Below are 16,839 nucleotides of genomic sequence, written 5' to 3'. Positions count from 1 at the left end.
AACCCAATCTAATAAATCCAATAAACATTTATTAAGCTCCTATGATGTGCCAGGAACTGTGCTAAGCACTGGTGATCCAAGTAAAAATAATACTAAAAGACAGTCCCTGCCCTCAATGAGTTTACAATCTAAAAGTGGGAGACAACACACAAAAGGAGGCAGGAAAGGGTGGGGTAGAACAGGACACAAGGGAGTACCTGGTGCAGGGGCATCTTATTCTATGGAGTTGAAACCAGGTGCAAAGTGGAGTAATCTGAGGGTTCAGTTTTTGCCATTTATAATAGAAGCCATCAGGAAGAGTTTGGTGCTCTACCCTCCAGCCCTCCAAACAGAAGAAAGAGGAGGCTAAGGGAAGTAGAGCCAATCATGGCATATCCAGCAGCATGGTGGTGAGTTTAGTAGGAGAGGCATCTTATTCCATGGAGTTGAAACCAGACAGGGTAGCAGATAAGAAGACAGAGGGGATGCTTCAGACTGTCCATACACCATGGGGTCATGGGTCGCCACCTCTGCATATTCCTGGTCTTCCTCCAAAGGAAAAATTAGGACTTTTCAGGGGACATTCCTAAGTTTCTTTGCGTGAGCCACACTTTGGACTCCTGATGAATTGCCTAGAGCCTTAATCTTTCATGTCTTTTACATCTTCATTGGATACTGATTATGTTGAACATAATCTAAAGAAATATACTTTTAAAGATTCTTTTACATCCCAGGAATTTCTGGACCAAACCGATTCATTTCTATCCAGATACCAGGATGGCTGCTGGGAAGAGGTGGGCACATATGCTCCTCACCACTAGGAAGTAGGAGCAGTTTATTTTGGGTCATCACCAGTCTACTCTTCCTGTGTCTAACCAGTATTTTCATCTGTAAAATGAAAGGGTTGGACTAGTTGAACTCTAAGTTCCTGTCTAGCTTTAAATCTCATGTTCTTATAAATTGTCCTTTCCTTAGTTGCAGGGGTGAGTTCTCTCTCTCTCTCTCTCTCTCTCTCTCCCCATTCTCAGAAAAGGGGCTCATTAATTCATTAACATTAAGAGAGAAATGGATAGCAATAGTTTAATGTCCTACTTACCTTTTCTAATGGACTTTACATTATTTTTTTCTGATAAAAGTGTCTTTCCCCAAGCAATGGACACATTTAACAGTAAAACATCAATCAGTAAGTAGTAAGATATTTGTTGAGAAATAGAGGCTTTCTCTGTGCCCCTGAAATCACACCAAACAGGTGGTTATCTACTCTGACTATACTTAAGGTGGACCTTACTAGCTGGAATACAGTGATTCCTTTGCTCAACCCAACATTCAATGTTTAATAGCCCCAAATGACCCTGGGGTCATTTAAAAAATATTTATACTGCAACAATCTTAAACACCAATGTAACAAATTAAGTTGTTCTGCACTCTTCTGCTTTTAAATAAATTAACAACTCATGACTTCAACTTTTTGGTATCTCCTTCTAAGTCTCTATTAGGATTCACTGTCTGTTCATTCTTTCCTCTTATGTGGTTGCATTAAGTATGTACTCCATTCTTCTGGATCTGCTTTTTTTCCTCCGTTGCATTATTGAAGGTCTTTCAGACTTTTTTATACTCCTCATACTTTTAGGCATTAATTGCATTCTATAATTCCATTATGTGAATGTGCCATACTTTATTCAATCATTCCTTTATTTGGGGGAGGTGTAATTAAGTTGTTTTTTTTTTTACGATTACAAAAAAGCTGTTCTGAAATTTACTGATTAAGTAGCTGTTTGTTTTTTTTTAAAACACCTTTGGGATATGATCCCAACAAATAGTATTATTAGATCAGAGTCCTTTCTTAGAGTAGAGTCATGACCTTCTGACAGAAGGATACAACAGTATTCACTTCATAGTCTGCTTTCCCACATCTATGCTCACCTATACCTAAACTCCTCTTTGGTTGCTGACTCTATACTCAGGAAGATGACTTCTGAAAACTCTCTCCAGGCAGATCCAGATCTCCATAGGAAAAGCCGCCAAATCTAAGGGCAGGACTTGATTATCGGATGAGGGATTGGGAAGATTACTCGTGGCTTCTTTGGGACAATTCTCTTTTTCTCCGAGTCCAAGGACCTTTCTCTTTCCTTGTCTGGCCCAACTGGCTTTTAGGAGTGCTTGCCAGCACAACAAAGGGAATAGGGCTAACAGAGAAGATTTATAGGTTCACAGGATTCAGAGCTTGACAGGAACCTTAGAGATCATCTGGTCCAATTTGCTTCTTTTACAGATGAAGAAACTGAGGCCCAAAGAAGTGAGGGGATGTGCTTGCTGAAGGTCACATGGATAGTAAGTAGCAGAGTCAGGATTTGAAGCCAGGTCCTCTGACTCCAAAGGCAAACACTCCTTCCATAAGTACCATGTTGCCCTCTCTTACACTCTCTACTCCTGCCCCCATCTCCATTCCCCACAAGCTCCTCTTCAAAGAGTATCTGATCATAACATCCAATTCCCACGGAGACCGTGACTCTCATTAGTCCTCTTTGAGCAAGGGGGAAAAACTGGTAAATAGAAATGATAAAACAAAACAGCCCATTTCCTAATGCTACCAGAAGCAAGGAGTAAGCATTTCCATGCTTTTTGCTCAGCCTGTGGGTGTGTTTCGTTAATGTTTCAACAAATTAATGACTAAATAAAAGTCAGCATGATGGCTCAGGCACACATTTGTAATTCATATTAATGTTTTGCTGCTCACCGTGCCAAATGAACTAATGTCACTGTCTGCCCAGTATTTCATGGCTGATGTCAAAGCTTACAAGATAGCAATCGAGAACTGCTTAGGGTGGAGAGGAGAGGATGAAAGTGAGAGGAGAGGGGTATGCCATTAGTGTCTTTGCTCACAGCCTCCTCACTCCTGTTGGCTTTGAGTTTTAGAAGTAAACATGCTGATTAGAAGGAAGGCTAACCTGCTCTCTAAGCCTGACTGGACAAAACCCACAGAGCCATAAAGCACATTGGAAGCTCGATTCACTGTGTGTATTACCTGAATACCATGTGTCTGAGTTTGGACCACTCTGAGCTGTCTCTAGAAGGCCCTTGGCCTTCTTGGTCTAGAGTTAGATGCTCAGGAAGACCTAGAATCAGATACCTCCCTTAACCTCTGGAAGTCTCTTTTGTGTTTAAGATTCTGTGAATCACAGGACAGAGCTGGAAGTGACTTTTGACACAGTGAAAAGTGTATGGGCTCTGATCCTCAACTATAAAATCAAGGGGTTAGTCTAAATTACCTCTGAAGACCTTTCTATATCTTTTGAGTCCAATTGCTCCATTTTATAGTTGTGAAAACTGAGGCCTAGAGATGTTAAATGATTTAGCCAACATCACAACAACTTTAAGTAACAGATTAGGATTTGAACCTTGCCTTCTGCCTCCAAGTCCAATGTTCTCATCACTACCTTATATTGTTTGCAGCCCCAAGGGGTCTGAGTGAGTCCTAGACCGATGAACATGGAGTAGACATCTAAACACGATGTCTAGATGTACCTAACGCCTTATTGGTAGAGGAGCCAGATTATGAAATAGCTTTCCTTCTAATTTGGCATCCTAGTAGGGTGTAGCAGGCAGGTCACATCAGACTAACTGTCCCTAGATTGTGTCTGGATCCTGCTAGAGGAATGTGAAATAGAGAGAGCACAGAAGTAACTTGGCAGCTGGCAGACCTCTCTCCTTTTCCCTGTGATCCTTAATACAATAAGCAGATACTAATCTCACACAAAATCCTGTCTCTGATATCCCAGACAGATGTTTCACCTGATAAACCAAAACTAATTTACTCGAGAAGCAGAAGGCAGCAGCTGAATCAGAGGCCTTCCTGATCCTCTTCTCAGCCTATTCCCAATGGACTGGGATCTTTGTGGGAAAAAAAAAATCTGTAATTTGTTAACTATCCACTCAACTAATAACAAGGCAAAAACTTTACATCGAGTGAGTGAGGGGATGGCATGTCTAATTCATGAGGGTTTGAATCTCATCACCCAAGATGGAGTATGGAGGCCGCCAGAGATGAATAATGATGACAAGTAGATCTCTGACACCTGCTTTCTACCTGGAAAGCACTTCCAAGTACATCATCTCATTTGATCTTTATAATCCAGTGATGTTTCCACTATACCATATCACCACCAGAAGCTCTTAGTGGGCATGTCCTACCCACTGGGGTGTATGATAATTCCACAAATGAACAACACACAAAAACACACAAACACACACACACACACACACACACACACACACACACGAGAAAACTATTTAAAAAAAAAAAAGGCTGCACATTCCCCTTGCGGTTAGTTCCTGAGAGAGTGCCTCAAACTAAGGGGTAATAACTGAACATTCTTTTATATAGGTATATGGGGAAAACCTCCATTCCTGAATTAATGGGAAAAAAGAGCAGGCTCAGTAGTGAACATAGAGTCCAGTCATCTCCTTACTTTTTCTACCAGAGGCAGCAATTTTACAGTTCATGGAATGGGAGGGGGAGAGAGTGGATGTTAGAGTAGGAGATATATTAGAATTAGAAGCAAATAGCTAGAAAATCTGCAGGGCATTTAATCAATAAAAAGAATGCATTTGGGTTGTACAAATATTCGCAGGATCAATTTCCCCCCCTAAGAAATATTTGTTTCTTTACAAAGTTGCCATGAGTGTGTAGGGGAACATAAAAGCCATGATAAACACCTTCTGAAAAATATGGAAACATCCCTTTCCCATTTCTCATTGCAACTGTATTCTCCACTTACAGCGAGGTGAGGGATTTTAAGCCCTGGAACGCATCTGGTGCAATGTCTGAGATCTGATTCTTGCTGATGTCTCTGAAAAACATGGATGGGGTGAAATAAGAACTTGGGTCGTAAAATCATAGAATCATTCATAAAATAGTAAAGTCGTTCCTAAAAGCAAGGCATTTGAGACTAGCAGAACCCGTAGAGCTCAGTTAACCCTCTACTCTCTTTTTGCAGCATTCACGACAGAGAAGGGCCTAGAACCCAGATTTCTGGATTTCTAGCCCAGAACTCCTTATCATTCATCTCACAGCCACATTTATCAGATAATGATCCCCTGATCATCTCCCCTCCTCCTCCTCTCCCTCTCCGCAAACCCTATGGACTATTCTCAAACCTGCTGGCTGTTTTCCCTCCCAGACTTGAATAATGCCTTGAGCAGCAAGCCACCTGAGCCAACTGAAATACCTTATTAGGTGGAATCTCTGGGTCATGGAAAGTGGGAAAATAAAATATGTTTTTAGCTATAAACACACATACACCTGGAAGGAGCAGCAATTCTGAAACGAGCTTTGGAACTGTTGTGGCTTTTTATTTTTTTAAGCACTGTGAGTTGCAAGAACCTGTTCAACATTTTGAAAAACAAAACAAAGGAAAAACCAAACAAATAGGAAAACTGAGTGCCTTGCTTTCTAGGTGACAAGAGCATAGGAGAGATGATGTACCTTAGAAACTTACTAACACTTGTCTGTGTGATTGGTACCAGGTCCTGGAAGAGAGTCTACTCTGTATTACTGGATGAGCATGGACTTGGGCCAGAGCTGTGCATCATAAAAGGGAATTCCTGGGGGTAGATGTTCCTTCTCCTGACACAGACTGGCAACTCATTAGTAATATACAGTTTTAGGGATTTGGTTCCATTAGTGAGAAGCTAAATGACTAGCCACACAGCTTGTGAGGGTCAATAGTAGCACTTAAATTGTTTTGCTTTCAAATCCAGTCTTCTCTCCGCTACCCATGTTGTTTCATGTTTAGCACACATTATGCACTTAATAAATGCTTGTTGCCTTGCTTGACTTTCTCATAAAACATCAGAGCTAGAGGGGTACTTAGAGATTATCTAATCCAACCCTCTCATTTGACAGAGAAAACACACTAGGACTCAGGGATGTCAAGTAATATGCTCCAAATCACATAGCTAGTTTCTTGGGTTTAGACCTCTAGGTCACATGACTACCAATCTATTGCTCTTTCTCCCATTACTTAAGGGCACACCAAGCTCAATGAGGCTGTTCATATTAGAACAGGCCTCTATCACCCCTAACCTGGATTATTGCCAATGACTTCTCTTCCTCAGATCTCTCCCCAAACTAATTCTTCCAATACCGTGCTGCCAAATTTCCAAGCACACATTTCCTTGGCCATGTCCCTCCCCTCCTCTGTCAACCTCCATAGCTCTCTCTTGGCTCTTCACAACCTGTCCCCAGCCTGTCTATTCAGCCTCAATGGACATTACTCCACATCCCACACTCTGCAATGAAGCTTAACTGGCCTTCTCTCTTCTCCTCATACATAACCCTCCTATCTTCCATCTCTGTGTTTTAGCACTGGCCACCATCCCCCACCCTGCCTGGAACACACTCCTTCCTCATCTCTACCTCACTGAACCTTCCCTTCCAAACTACCTTGTGTTTATTTTGTATTTATATTTATTCTCTTTATACTTATTCTATTAATATACCCACATACATAATTTTCCCCCATTAGAATGTAAGCTATTTGAGAGCAGGTGTTGTTTCTTTTTATCCCCAATGCTTGTATTTGTATCCTTAGCATGGGTTTGGCACATATCAGGTGCTTAATAAATATTTTATGATTGATTGGTTCCAGTTATGTCTATAAGCACTAGCTTCAGGTTTTTCTAGTGACCCTTCACTAAAGGGGAGTTTTCATTTCTAGGAGTTACTTGTATTGGGAACTGATCACGGGACTGGGCTGCCAGGTAGAGACATGCCATATTTACAATGATACTTTAACACCTCTTTTCTTTAAAAGAAAGAAAATCAATTTTCTTTGCTTGGGTGTGAATTAGGAAAGAAGATATTAGGACCTCCAAGGGTCAGAGAGATGGAGAGGGGAACACACTGAAGAAACAGCATCCTGAAAATACTCCTAAAAATACTTTATTCAAATGGGAATGATTAAAGCTCTTTGGTTCTCTTAAACAAGTGCAGCTGGAGCCTGGGGATAGAGTCCCAACGGGCATGTTTTCCTTTTCTTTCCTTTTTTTTAAACCATGAAAAGTACAGAACAACCAAGTTCCCATCCCCCTCCTTGGGAGTCTCTAATTGGAAAGATACTGCACAGGTTCAAGCTTCTTAGCTACAGCTGTTCAGCTTATCCCTTTAGCCAGTGAGATCCCCACTAACAAATCCACAGATTGTATCTGCAAACTCACCAGCTTAAATTAAAATTTTCTTCAGCTTCCTTTTTTCATAGAAGGGTCTTAGGAAGTGAATGCACCAGGATTATCCTAGCCCTTCCTCCCTGAAGCATTAGCCTTCCATGTGGTGGGCTAGCAAGTCATTATGGACAAAAGTTCACTTTTGTTCACAGTGGCTGTGTTCCCGTTCAACTGCCAAATGTTATCTTTCTCATGTCTTTAGTTAGGATGTGCTGACCTTGCATGGTCACCAGATCCCTGGAATGCAAGTTCACTCTCCATAACTAGTATGGAAACTTGCTTCAGTCTTATGAGGGGAGTTCACATAAGACATGAACATTCAGTAAGTTCCTCTGGATAGTAGGAAGTTCCAGTGGCATGGACACATGATTTGAAGTTGTGATAGGAAATAAGACTTAGAAAAGAAAGAGTTTCAGGGTTATTGAATCACAAAATTTTAGAGCTAGAAAGGACCTTAGAGGTAATTTAGACTAATTCCCTAACTTCTATTCTATTCCCAATCTGACCAGCATTTATAGAGTGTTGACAATGTACTAGGTACCATGTTGAGAGTTGGGGGTACAAAGACAAGAACAAAACAATCCATGACCTCAAGAAGTTTACATTCTATTGAATGTACAGATAAGAATACTAATGTGCACACATGAGTTCCCTAGGTTCTTCCACATTCTTCCATACTGAGGATGATCTGATCATGTGGATAGACTTATTAGACTTTCTCCAATGTCAAATAGGAAACAACACTGTCTTCTACTCTTCCAATGACTTGGGCTTCTATTTCCTGCACCTTTCCTTAGAAAAGTCTTACCTGGTGCTAGATTTGCTACTGGGAGTAGGAAGGCAAGATTGTATTTATTAAAAGGAATTCTTCTCAAGGACAAGGAACATAGTGTGCCTCAGTCATGGTTTAGGTGAAGCTCAAGTTTTTTCAGACAGCATACTGAGGAGCTCTCCTTAGGCAAGTGCAACAATCCCCAACTAGGATTTCCTCTTGGTTTTAGACAACTCTATCCATCAAGGTATTTTGGGGGAAATAAGGGTGAGAGAAACTACACTCAGCATGAACTCACTTATATCAGGAGTCAGGACAACCTGAGTTCAAATCTAGCCTGAGATACTTACTAGCTGTGTGACACCGGAAAAGTCACTTAACCTTTGTTTGCCTCAGTTTCCTCAACTACAAAAACAGGGATAACACAGATAATAAAACAGGGTGGGTGCTAACCTACTTCCCAGGGTTGTTGTGAGGATCAATTGAGATAATATTTGTAAAGTGCTTATCATAATGCCTGTCATATAGTAAGTGCTATGTAAATGTTAGCTATTATCTGAGGGCAAAACTTAATGCTATTCCACCAGTTGTGTTTAATTATAAGAGAAATGAGATGGCAGACACTTAACCTCTTTAGTGATCAGTCCTTCCTATTCAAAAGAGATAAACAGATCTTTCTTCAGAATAAGGACAAAACATGATTCAGTTCACAGGCATTTCTACCTGCTTGTTCTCTGCCCCTGGGGGAGGGAAGTGAGGAAACAAAAGGAGTGAAATGAATGAGAACACCATCTTGATGAGCTTCAAAAAATGACCTTCTTCTTGGGCAAAGAAAGGAGGGACTCTTTAGCAAGCTAAATTACATGTAAATGCATTGCCTGGAGTGTTCATTAAGCCCTTCTGCACACAAAGGGAGCTTTAAATACATGTTGGCTGACCATCCATCTTGCCTCTGTCTTAGTTTGAAGCCAACAGGATTTTGTATTTTCTTTCTGAGTTCTCAAGTAGTCAGTGGGGTGTGCCTACATGATCATCAGGTCCCTAGGATGCAAGGTTATGTTTCATCACCAACATGGGACTTTACTGTTTCAACCAGTAAGGTCCCTGATAGCAAGCCAGGACCTCAACCTCATTGTTCAATATTATATTTGAGGTGGTAGAGACAGGAGCAGTGGAAGTATAATTAATATCACTAGGAGAGATGATGGTGATATTGGCAATGATGAATAGATGGATAGCTGACATTTACATAGCAGTTTAAGGTTGGCAAAGTTATTTACACACATTATCTCATGAGATCCCCATGAGACCCAACCCCATGAGATAATTGTTACAGGAATTATTCTTTCCATTTGATGGATGAGCAAACTGAGGCTCAGAGAATTTTATGTGACTAGATATGCTAGTGATACCCAGAATGGTGATAAAATTGAATCATGACAATGATAACAACAACAATAATAATAATAATAACAATAATAATTGACAATCTATAGAACTTTGAGGGTTTAAAAAATTCTGAGTGTGTGTATATATATGTAGATATACTTATATATACATATAGACACATACATATATACATACACACATACTTGTTGAGTGGTTTTAATTGTGTCCAACTCTTTATGACCCCGTTTGGGGTTTTCTTGGCAAAGATACTGGAGTAGTTTGTCATTTCCTTCTCTAGCTCATTTTACAGATGAGGAAACTGAGTCAAAGAGGTCACACAGCTAGTGTCTGAGGCTAGATTTGAACTCACAAAGAGGAGTCTTCTTGACTCCAGGCCTGGCACTCTATCTACTCTGCCACCTAGTTGTAACTCTCTCTCTCCACCCATACACACACACACACAGAACTCCAGGCACACGTATATATATATATATATGCTGTGTGTGTGTATATATGTGTTACCTTATCCTGTGCAAAATATTTGGTATATATATTATATCATCTTGCTATGTATGATACTTGTAATAACCTCATGAGGTTGGTATTTTAGACACTATTATCCTTCTTCTACAGATAAAGTAATTGAGGCTTAAGGATGTTGAGGTTTGCCTCTGGTCACACAGCTAATAAGTGTCAGAGGTAGAAATTCAAACCTAGGCTTCTCCTGCTCATGCCATGGTCCACCATGCCATACTGTCTCTAAGGAAAGTGGTGATGGTAGTTTTATAGTGGTGTCTGTGATGGAGGTATAGGTATCTCTAAAGTTCTTACTCTGGGCCTGCATAATCAAATCCAAGTGGCTAGAACATGTAAACATTTGGATAATGCGGGCTACAATGCCCCCTCCTCTTCCCCCTGACATATACTTTTTGTTTTCCAAATAATCTAATAAGACAAATTTTCAGGTTCCATACTCAATACGTCCAGCCCAAAGTCTTTCACAGCCAGCACTCCTCCCTTTAGCACAAAATGTCCCCTAAGCTTCTTTCAGCACCAGGATGACCAGACCGGAATCTGAGCTAACAGAGGGCTACGCTTAGCCCTCTTACCCAGTCAGATCCCAGTCTCTGAAACATGTCACTTTATCACCAAATATGCTATCTTCCAAGGCAGAAGATAGAAGTAGATAACTGATCAGTACTCATTTCATTCCCCTCTTGGAACTCCAGGCACAGAAACTTACATCCTTTTTAGCTTCTTGTATTGGGTGAAGGCTCCAGCAGGGATGGCTCTGATGGAGTTCTGTTCCAGTCGTCTGAAAAGAGACCAAAGCAAGTCAGTCAATCAATCAATTAATCAACAAACAAGTGTACTGAGTGTCCTGAACACATACTACAAGCACATGACTTAGGGGATACAGATGGAATCCTTGATCTCGAGGAGTTTATAATCTAGTTGAGCAGAGAAGATTAACACATGTGAGACAATTACAGAACAAAGTAAGACAGTACGGAATTCAGTGCTGAGTTGTGTGACACACACTATAATCATAGGGTTCTGTGAAGGGGCAGGGCAAGTCAATGATGACTAGAGAGATGAGATGGGGGAAGGTTTCATCAGGAAAGAGATAAGATAACAGATGGGCCTCGAAGGATGGGTAACATCAGGATAGTTGGTAGGGAAAGAGAGAGTATTCTAGGTAGGAAAACACTGTGTGCGTGTGTGTGTGTGTGTGTGTCTTTCTCTCTCTCTCTGTCTCTCTCTCACACACACACTACACATGTGATAAGAATCATTTTTTATTTTTTGGTATAGCCTCATGATTTCATTGTCATAGGAAACTCTCTACACTGATACAGCTCCATATCATTCCACCATCTTTCATTAATTTATATATAGTCTTAAAGAATTGCCCAGGATACTGACAATTTAAACAACTTACCAAGTTCACACGGCCAGTATATATGTCAAAGGCAGAATTAGAACTCAGATCTTCCTGTCTCAATTGCCAGGTCTCTAGTCAGTATGCTGAGTTAAAAAAGAGTTAAAAAAAAATGAAGTCGGGGCAGCTAGGTGGTGCAGTGGATAGAGCACTGGCCCTGGAGTCAGGAGGACCTGAGTTCAAATCCAGCCTCAGACACATAACACTCATTAGCTGTATAACTCTGGGCAAGTCACTTAACCCCAATTGCCTCACCAAAAAAAAAAAAAAAAAAAAAAGAAGCTATCTAAGATGAGTTTTTGTTTGAAAAATAAACTAAAATGAGTAAATATCTTTCTTTAGGAAGCTGACTTTGTTTCTTATTCAGCAACGACACCACCTCACAGTAAAGAAACTTCTTTCAACAAGCTCCTTGAAAATCCCAACAACTAATTGACTCATTACTTTTGACATTGACTGAATGAATTGATGTTTCTGAATGTATGAGCTGAATTGCCCAGGTCCACCTAGTTGACTCAACTACCTCTCTAAGGGGCTGTGCATTGTCAGGAGTATAACTGTCCAAATTCACAGAGGAATGGTCCAGGAGCTCTGGCTTTTCTATGACCCTCTGAGTCCTGGCATGAGAAAGGATGTCTTTGGGACCAGGCCTTCTCTCTCCCAGGAGGCACTGGGGTTTAACTCTAGCAAATAACTGCAATAGCTGTCTTGTACCAATGCAGATTTTCAGAGAAGCCCAAGACACCAAGGAAAGGAATAAAAAGGGGAGACCTAGGACATAACTTCTCACCAATAAACCACCTTGCTATTCTACTAAGAAAACATCAGGCAAACTGATGACCGTGATGTAGGCAAAGCCACTAATTGGTTGACGATTTTGTTCACTCCTTTGTCTTGGCATTTGTCAAGACACAACCTAAATGTCTCCTAAGCTTTCTGCCTGATTTCCTGATTTGTTTTCCAATCTGCTGGGCTGATTTTCAGGATTAGATCACTTTATGCCCAGGACTCCTACAGCTTGCTGCCTTGGCCTCTGGTAGCTCTGGGAGTGGTGGATAGATTAGCACTAGATCAAGCATCTAAGGTGGAGGTCAAAGTCACCCTTCCTTTACCATCACTGAACCAGCTCAATCTAGGAACTGCCAGAAACCCTGGAGATCCAAGAGCTGTAGCTTTCTCAGATGGGAAGGAGCTGTGAAAAGAATCAAATTTTCCCATTTTCTCCATCTTGCCATCTCTTAAAGGCCTTGCGCAGCGGGAAGGCAGCTAGGAGATCTAGGGAAGGAGCCTGTTTCCATTAGGGTTGATGGATGATGGTCTGGCCCAGACTAAGCACTGAGGATCCCATCCTAATCAATCTCACATCTCATGAAGGTGCAAATCTTTTCATTACCTCCTCATTTGGAGCTTGTGCTCCCTAAACTCTCAGCATGGGGGTGGAGGAGGGAGGAAACACAAACTACTGAGGAGGGAGCAGAGGAGGATTGCACTTCCCAGTCTGCATATAACCATCTCCCATCCCTGGCAGTGATGGGACCATTTGTCTCAAAGAGTAATCCCCATGGCAGAGTGGGGGAGACAGTTGTATTAATTTGTGCCTCAGCTATCTCGTCTTCATTGGGGGAAGAAAGTATTTGTTACTCGGCCTGCTAATGGAGCAGTTTGCCAGCAATTTTCCCATTTCAAACAACATCTCAGTCGCTAATGCGTAATGGTTTGTCAGGCCTACCCATAACACAGACAAATCATTCTCAAGGCAAAAGAAAGGGGGAGAAAAAAGGTAAAAAAAGGGAGGGCAAGTCGGAGGAACATTAGTACTGATGATTCTTGGCTGTCAGATGAATAGAGTCTACAAATGAGAATGCCACGGTCTATTAGCAGCGCCTTTGTGCCTTACTGAGAGGTGTCAGAAAGTGTCCTTTGTTGTATCTGTGGCCTCAGATTGACTGGATGGATGAGGTGAAGGTGAAAGCCAGGCCTACCCAGAGTGGGCAGAGAGAGCTCACCTTGGGGGTAACAGGGTCATGTGGAGCTACACATAAAGGGCAGTAAACAGGCAACACCTACAGAAGGTGTGAAAAAGGGGGAGATGACTTTGCAGATGCAGTTGTCTAAGGATTGTGTTGCTCCTTTACAGCAGGGATTTGGTAGGACCTGCCCAGTCAATGCTGCTATCCTTCAATCATTCAATCATGTCTGATTCTTCCTGATCACACTGTTTGGGGTTTTCTTGGCAAAAATACTGGAGTGGTTTGCCATTTATTTCTGCAGTAAATCAAAGCAAACAGGATTAAAGGATTTGCCCAGGGGTCACACAGCTAGTATCCGAGGCCAGACTTGAACTCAGGTCTTCCTGAGCCCAGGCCTAGCACTCTATCCGCTGAGCCACCTAGCTACCTCCTACTCCAGCCAGTGGCACCTCCTTAACTCCCTGGGAGCTTTCAGCTGGAACGGGACTGAAAAGACAAGTTTGCCTGTCTCCGACCATCTGCAGAGAGACAAGCAGCCCAATGACTTCCCAGGATGTAGGCAGTACGATGTGGGAGGAACGGCACTGGTCTGGGAGCCTGTGTACCAGTCCTATCTCTGCTATTGACTAGTTACATGGCGCTTGACAGTCACTTCTCTCTGGGGTTAGATTAGATAGTCTACACTATGACTTTATGGTTCCCTTTTCTGTGGTAGAGTGACTGTTGACAAGAGGCATTAAGGATGGCTCTCTTAGCCATAGCACATAAAGTCTCTATCCAGTCTGTCAAAGTCCTTTTCTTTCTTTGAGGCTCAGCTCAAATACTACCTTCTCCATGAAGCCGTCCATGATTACTCTCAGCTGAGAGTATTTTCTCCAATCTCAAATATCTCTGGAGCACTTTGACTCTGTCACATCCTACCTCGGTTTCAAACAATTTGTAATCTAGCTAGGAAGAATAAAGACAGTTCTTATCTGAATACATCTTATGAAAATATGTCTCTAGGAGAATACAAGCTTTTTTGAGGGTAGATACTATGTTATTTTTCTGTGTCCAATGATTAACGTAATGCTTTATATACAGTAGTGCTTAATAAGTATGTATTAAATTGAATTGAAGTTTAGGCACACAAAACCTTGTGGCTGCCTGGGTGTTGTGTTCCAGTCATTTTCAGTCATGTCTGATTCTTTGTGATCTCATTTGGGGGATTTTCTTGGCAGGGATACTGGAGTGGTTTGACATTACCTTCTCCAGATAATTGTACGGACGAGGAAACTGAGAAAAACAGGGTAAGTGACTTGTCCAGGGCCACACAGCTAGGAAGTGTCTGAAGCCAGATTTGAACTCATGAAGATGAGTTTTCCTGCTTCCAGGCCTGGCACTCTATCCACTGTGCCACCTAGCTGCCCTACAACAACAACAACAACAGAGTGGGGAGAGTCAGACAAATACTCTATTTGTATTTATTGAGCATCTACTAAATAGCCCTGTGCTATTGCTGTGCTTTCACAGAAGTGGTCCCTGTCCTTAAGAAGTTTACATCTCCAAAGTGAGAGGCTCATAAGATCATAGAATTTGAGCTTGAAGGGTGGTTAGAGCTCATCTACTCCAACCCCATCATTTTACAGATGAGGAAATGGATGCTGAGAAACATTAAGTTAGCCCCCGGTCATACAGATGATCAGTGGCAAGATGGGATTTGAACCCAGGCCCACTGCCTCGAGGTCACATGGTTAGTGGTAGACCTGGGACTGTCCCCCGGATCTCTCCATCCTGGTCCTGTATTCTTTCCACTCTCACTTTTCTATCCCTTAATACTTAAGTACCAAATTGCGTGGAAACAGATAGTTAAATAGGAGAAGGAATAAGGATTTCAAGGCTTGATTTCCAAACCAAGCTCCCAAATCTGAGCCCGCCAATCCTGAGAGAGGAGTACTTCTCTCTGCAGCCGGTACCATTCGCACAAGCAAACACTAAGGGTTTGTTTTTGCTTGTCATACTCGGACCCACAGAAAGGAGACCGCAAATGTTCAGCCTCTTAGTTGTGCTTTGATTTCAAGGCATGGCCGTGTCATCATGCCTGTTAATCCCATGCTTACTGACATCACTTCCTCCAGGGCTGGGACCTCCCCTTTCCTGATCTATTTAGGTGGGAGTCACAAACACAGGCCTGCTCTCACTGTTGACCCTAGGAACTACGGTGGATGTGGGGCAGAATCTGAAATGATTCAATATTGGCTCACCCTGTGTCTTTTCCTCTGGAAAAATGGCACCCCTGTCAATGGAGGGTCATTTGAGTAAGGTTGTTAGCTAGTCAATACACATTTATGAAGCACCTACTATGTGTTAGGCACTGTGCTAAGCACCTTTGTGTAAGAGGTAGCTTCTCTTGTGGGGTTCTAACCTGCACATACCACATAGTCCAAGGGGATCAGCCACCACAGGCTAGGAAATGAACCAAAAGAAACATTCAGTGAAGTAAAAACAGGTGGGGGAAGATAGAAGTATGAGTCTGTTTCTGGAAGGCAGATTTAGTGTGAGCTGTCACATTTAGGGCTATGTCTGAAGCAAACAGCTGTTTTAGGTCTTCTGTTCATGACTTCCTTTTGCTGGCAAACATTCATCAGGCTGTGAGTTGATTGAATAAAACTAGTGGGAAAACAAACACACAAATAAAACAGGCGAGAATCTCCCCGCCCCATCGAAGATGAGAGCTTTCAAAGAGATTTTAGGTGTTTGTCCTCTGTATTGATCTACTTTGGCTCCTCCTGCACTTCCTTAATGAACTTTCAAGATGTAAACACATGACAGAGCACAAAGCATTTCTTGCAATAGTTAAGTCAACATCATTCCCTAGGCCCCCAGTAAGGACGTGTCTGATGTTTTTCAAAAATTGCTTGTAAGCTTGCTTCCCTTGTCGGCCATTGGAAGCTCATCTTGTTTCTGGCTGAGCTGCGAGGAGTGTTGGCCTTAATGAGTGTTTGAGACACTCCTTTATAAGCCTTTCTCCACCTGCAACTCTCTTGCTGTTTCTAATTTAATTCAACATAATGCAATGTGATGCAATTTAGCATGCTTTTTTAAAGTGCCTACTATGTGCTAGGCACCATGCCTCCTAACCTAGGCACTCCTCTCCTACCAAGGCCTTCTTAGGGAAGCAAAATCCAGCCCAATCTGGAGGATGGGCAGTCAATCACCTTCCCAAAGCCAGCTGGACATTAGCTCTAGGAATCTGAAAGGCAGCATGGTGTAATAGATATGGCACTTTGAGTCATAAAGGCATAGGTTCAAATCTCACCCTCAGACACTTACTAGCTATGTAACCCTGGTCAAGTCACTTAACTTCTAGGGCTCAGTTTCCTAATCAATAAAATGAGAGGATTGAAGTTGATGCCCTCTAACAACTCCTCTGGCTCTACATCTATGATTTTATAGTGTCCAGGGGCTCTGGTTACTACTGTGGTGTCCTTTGTCTCTGATAAAGGCTGCTTCCAAGGTTACTCTCCAGGCACATGCCCCATTCCATTTTGGGTACAGTCTAGTTCTGGCCTCATTTTTTTTTT

General features: G+C 42.0%; 1 protein-coding gene across 1 annotated transcript in view; it reads right to left on the bottom strand.

Moving 5' to 3' along the window:
- The window catches only part of SLIT3 (slit guidance ligand 3), a 722,516-nt gene that overhangs the window by 141,506 nt on the left and 564,171 nt on the right, over positions 1 to 16,839 (bottom strand). Inside the window, exons 7-8 of the mRNA XM_027841688.1 lie at positions 10,608 to 10,679; positions 4,758 to 4,829 (exon numbers count right to left, since the gene is read on the bottom strand). Of these exons, the coding sequence (XP_027697489.1) occupies positions 4,758 to 4,829; positions 10,608 to 10,679 (144 nt within the window). The remainder of the gene's footprint in view (positions 1 to 4,757; positions 4,830 to 10,607; positions 10,680 to 16,839) is intronic.

The sequence above is a fragment of the Vombatus ursinus genome, unplaced genomic scaffold (assembly GCF_900497805.2).
Source record: "Vombatus ursinus unplaced genomic scaffold, bare-nosed wombat genome assembly UNPS02014863.1, whole genome shotgun sequence".
In the NCBI taxonomy this organism is placed as follows: Eukaryota; Metazoa; Chordata; class Mammalia; order Diprotodontia; family Vombatidae; genus Vombatus; species Vombatus ursinus.
This window is presented reverse-complemented; position numbering and strand designations above follow the sequence as displayed.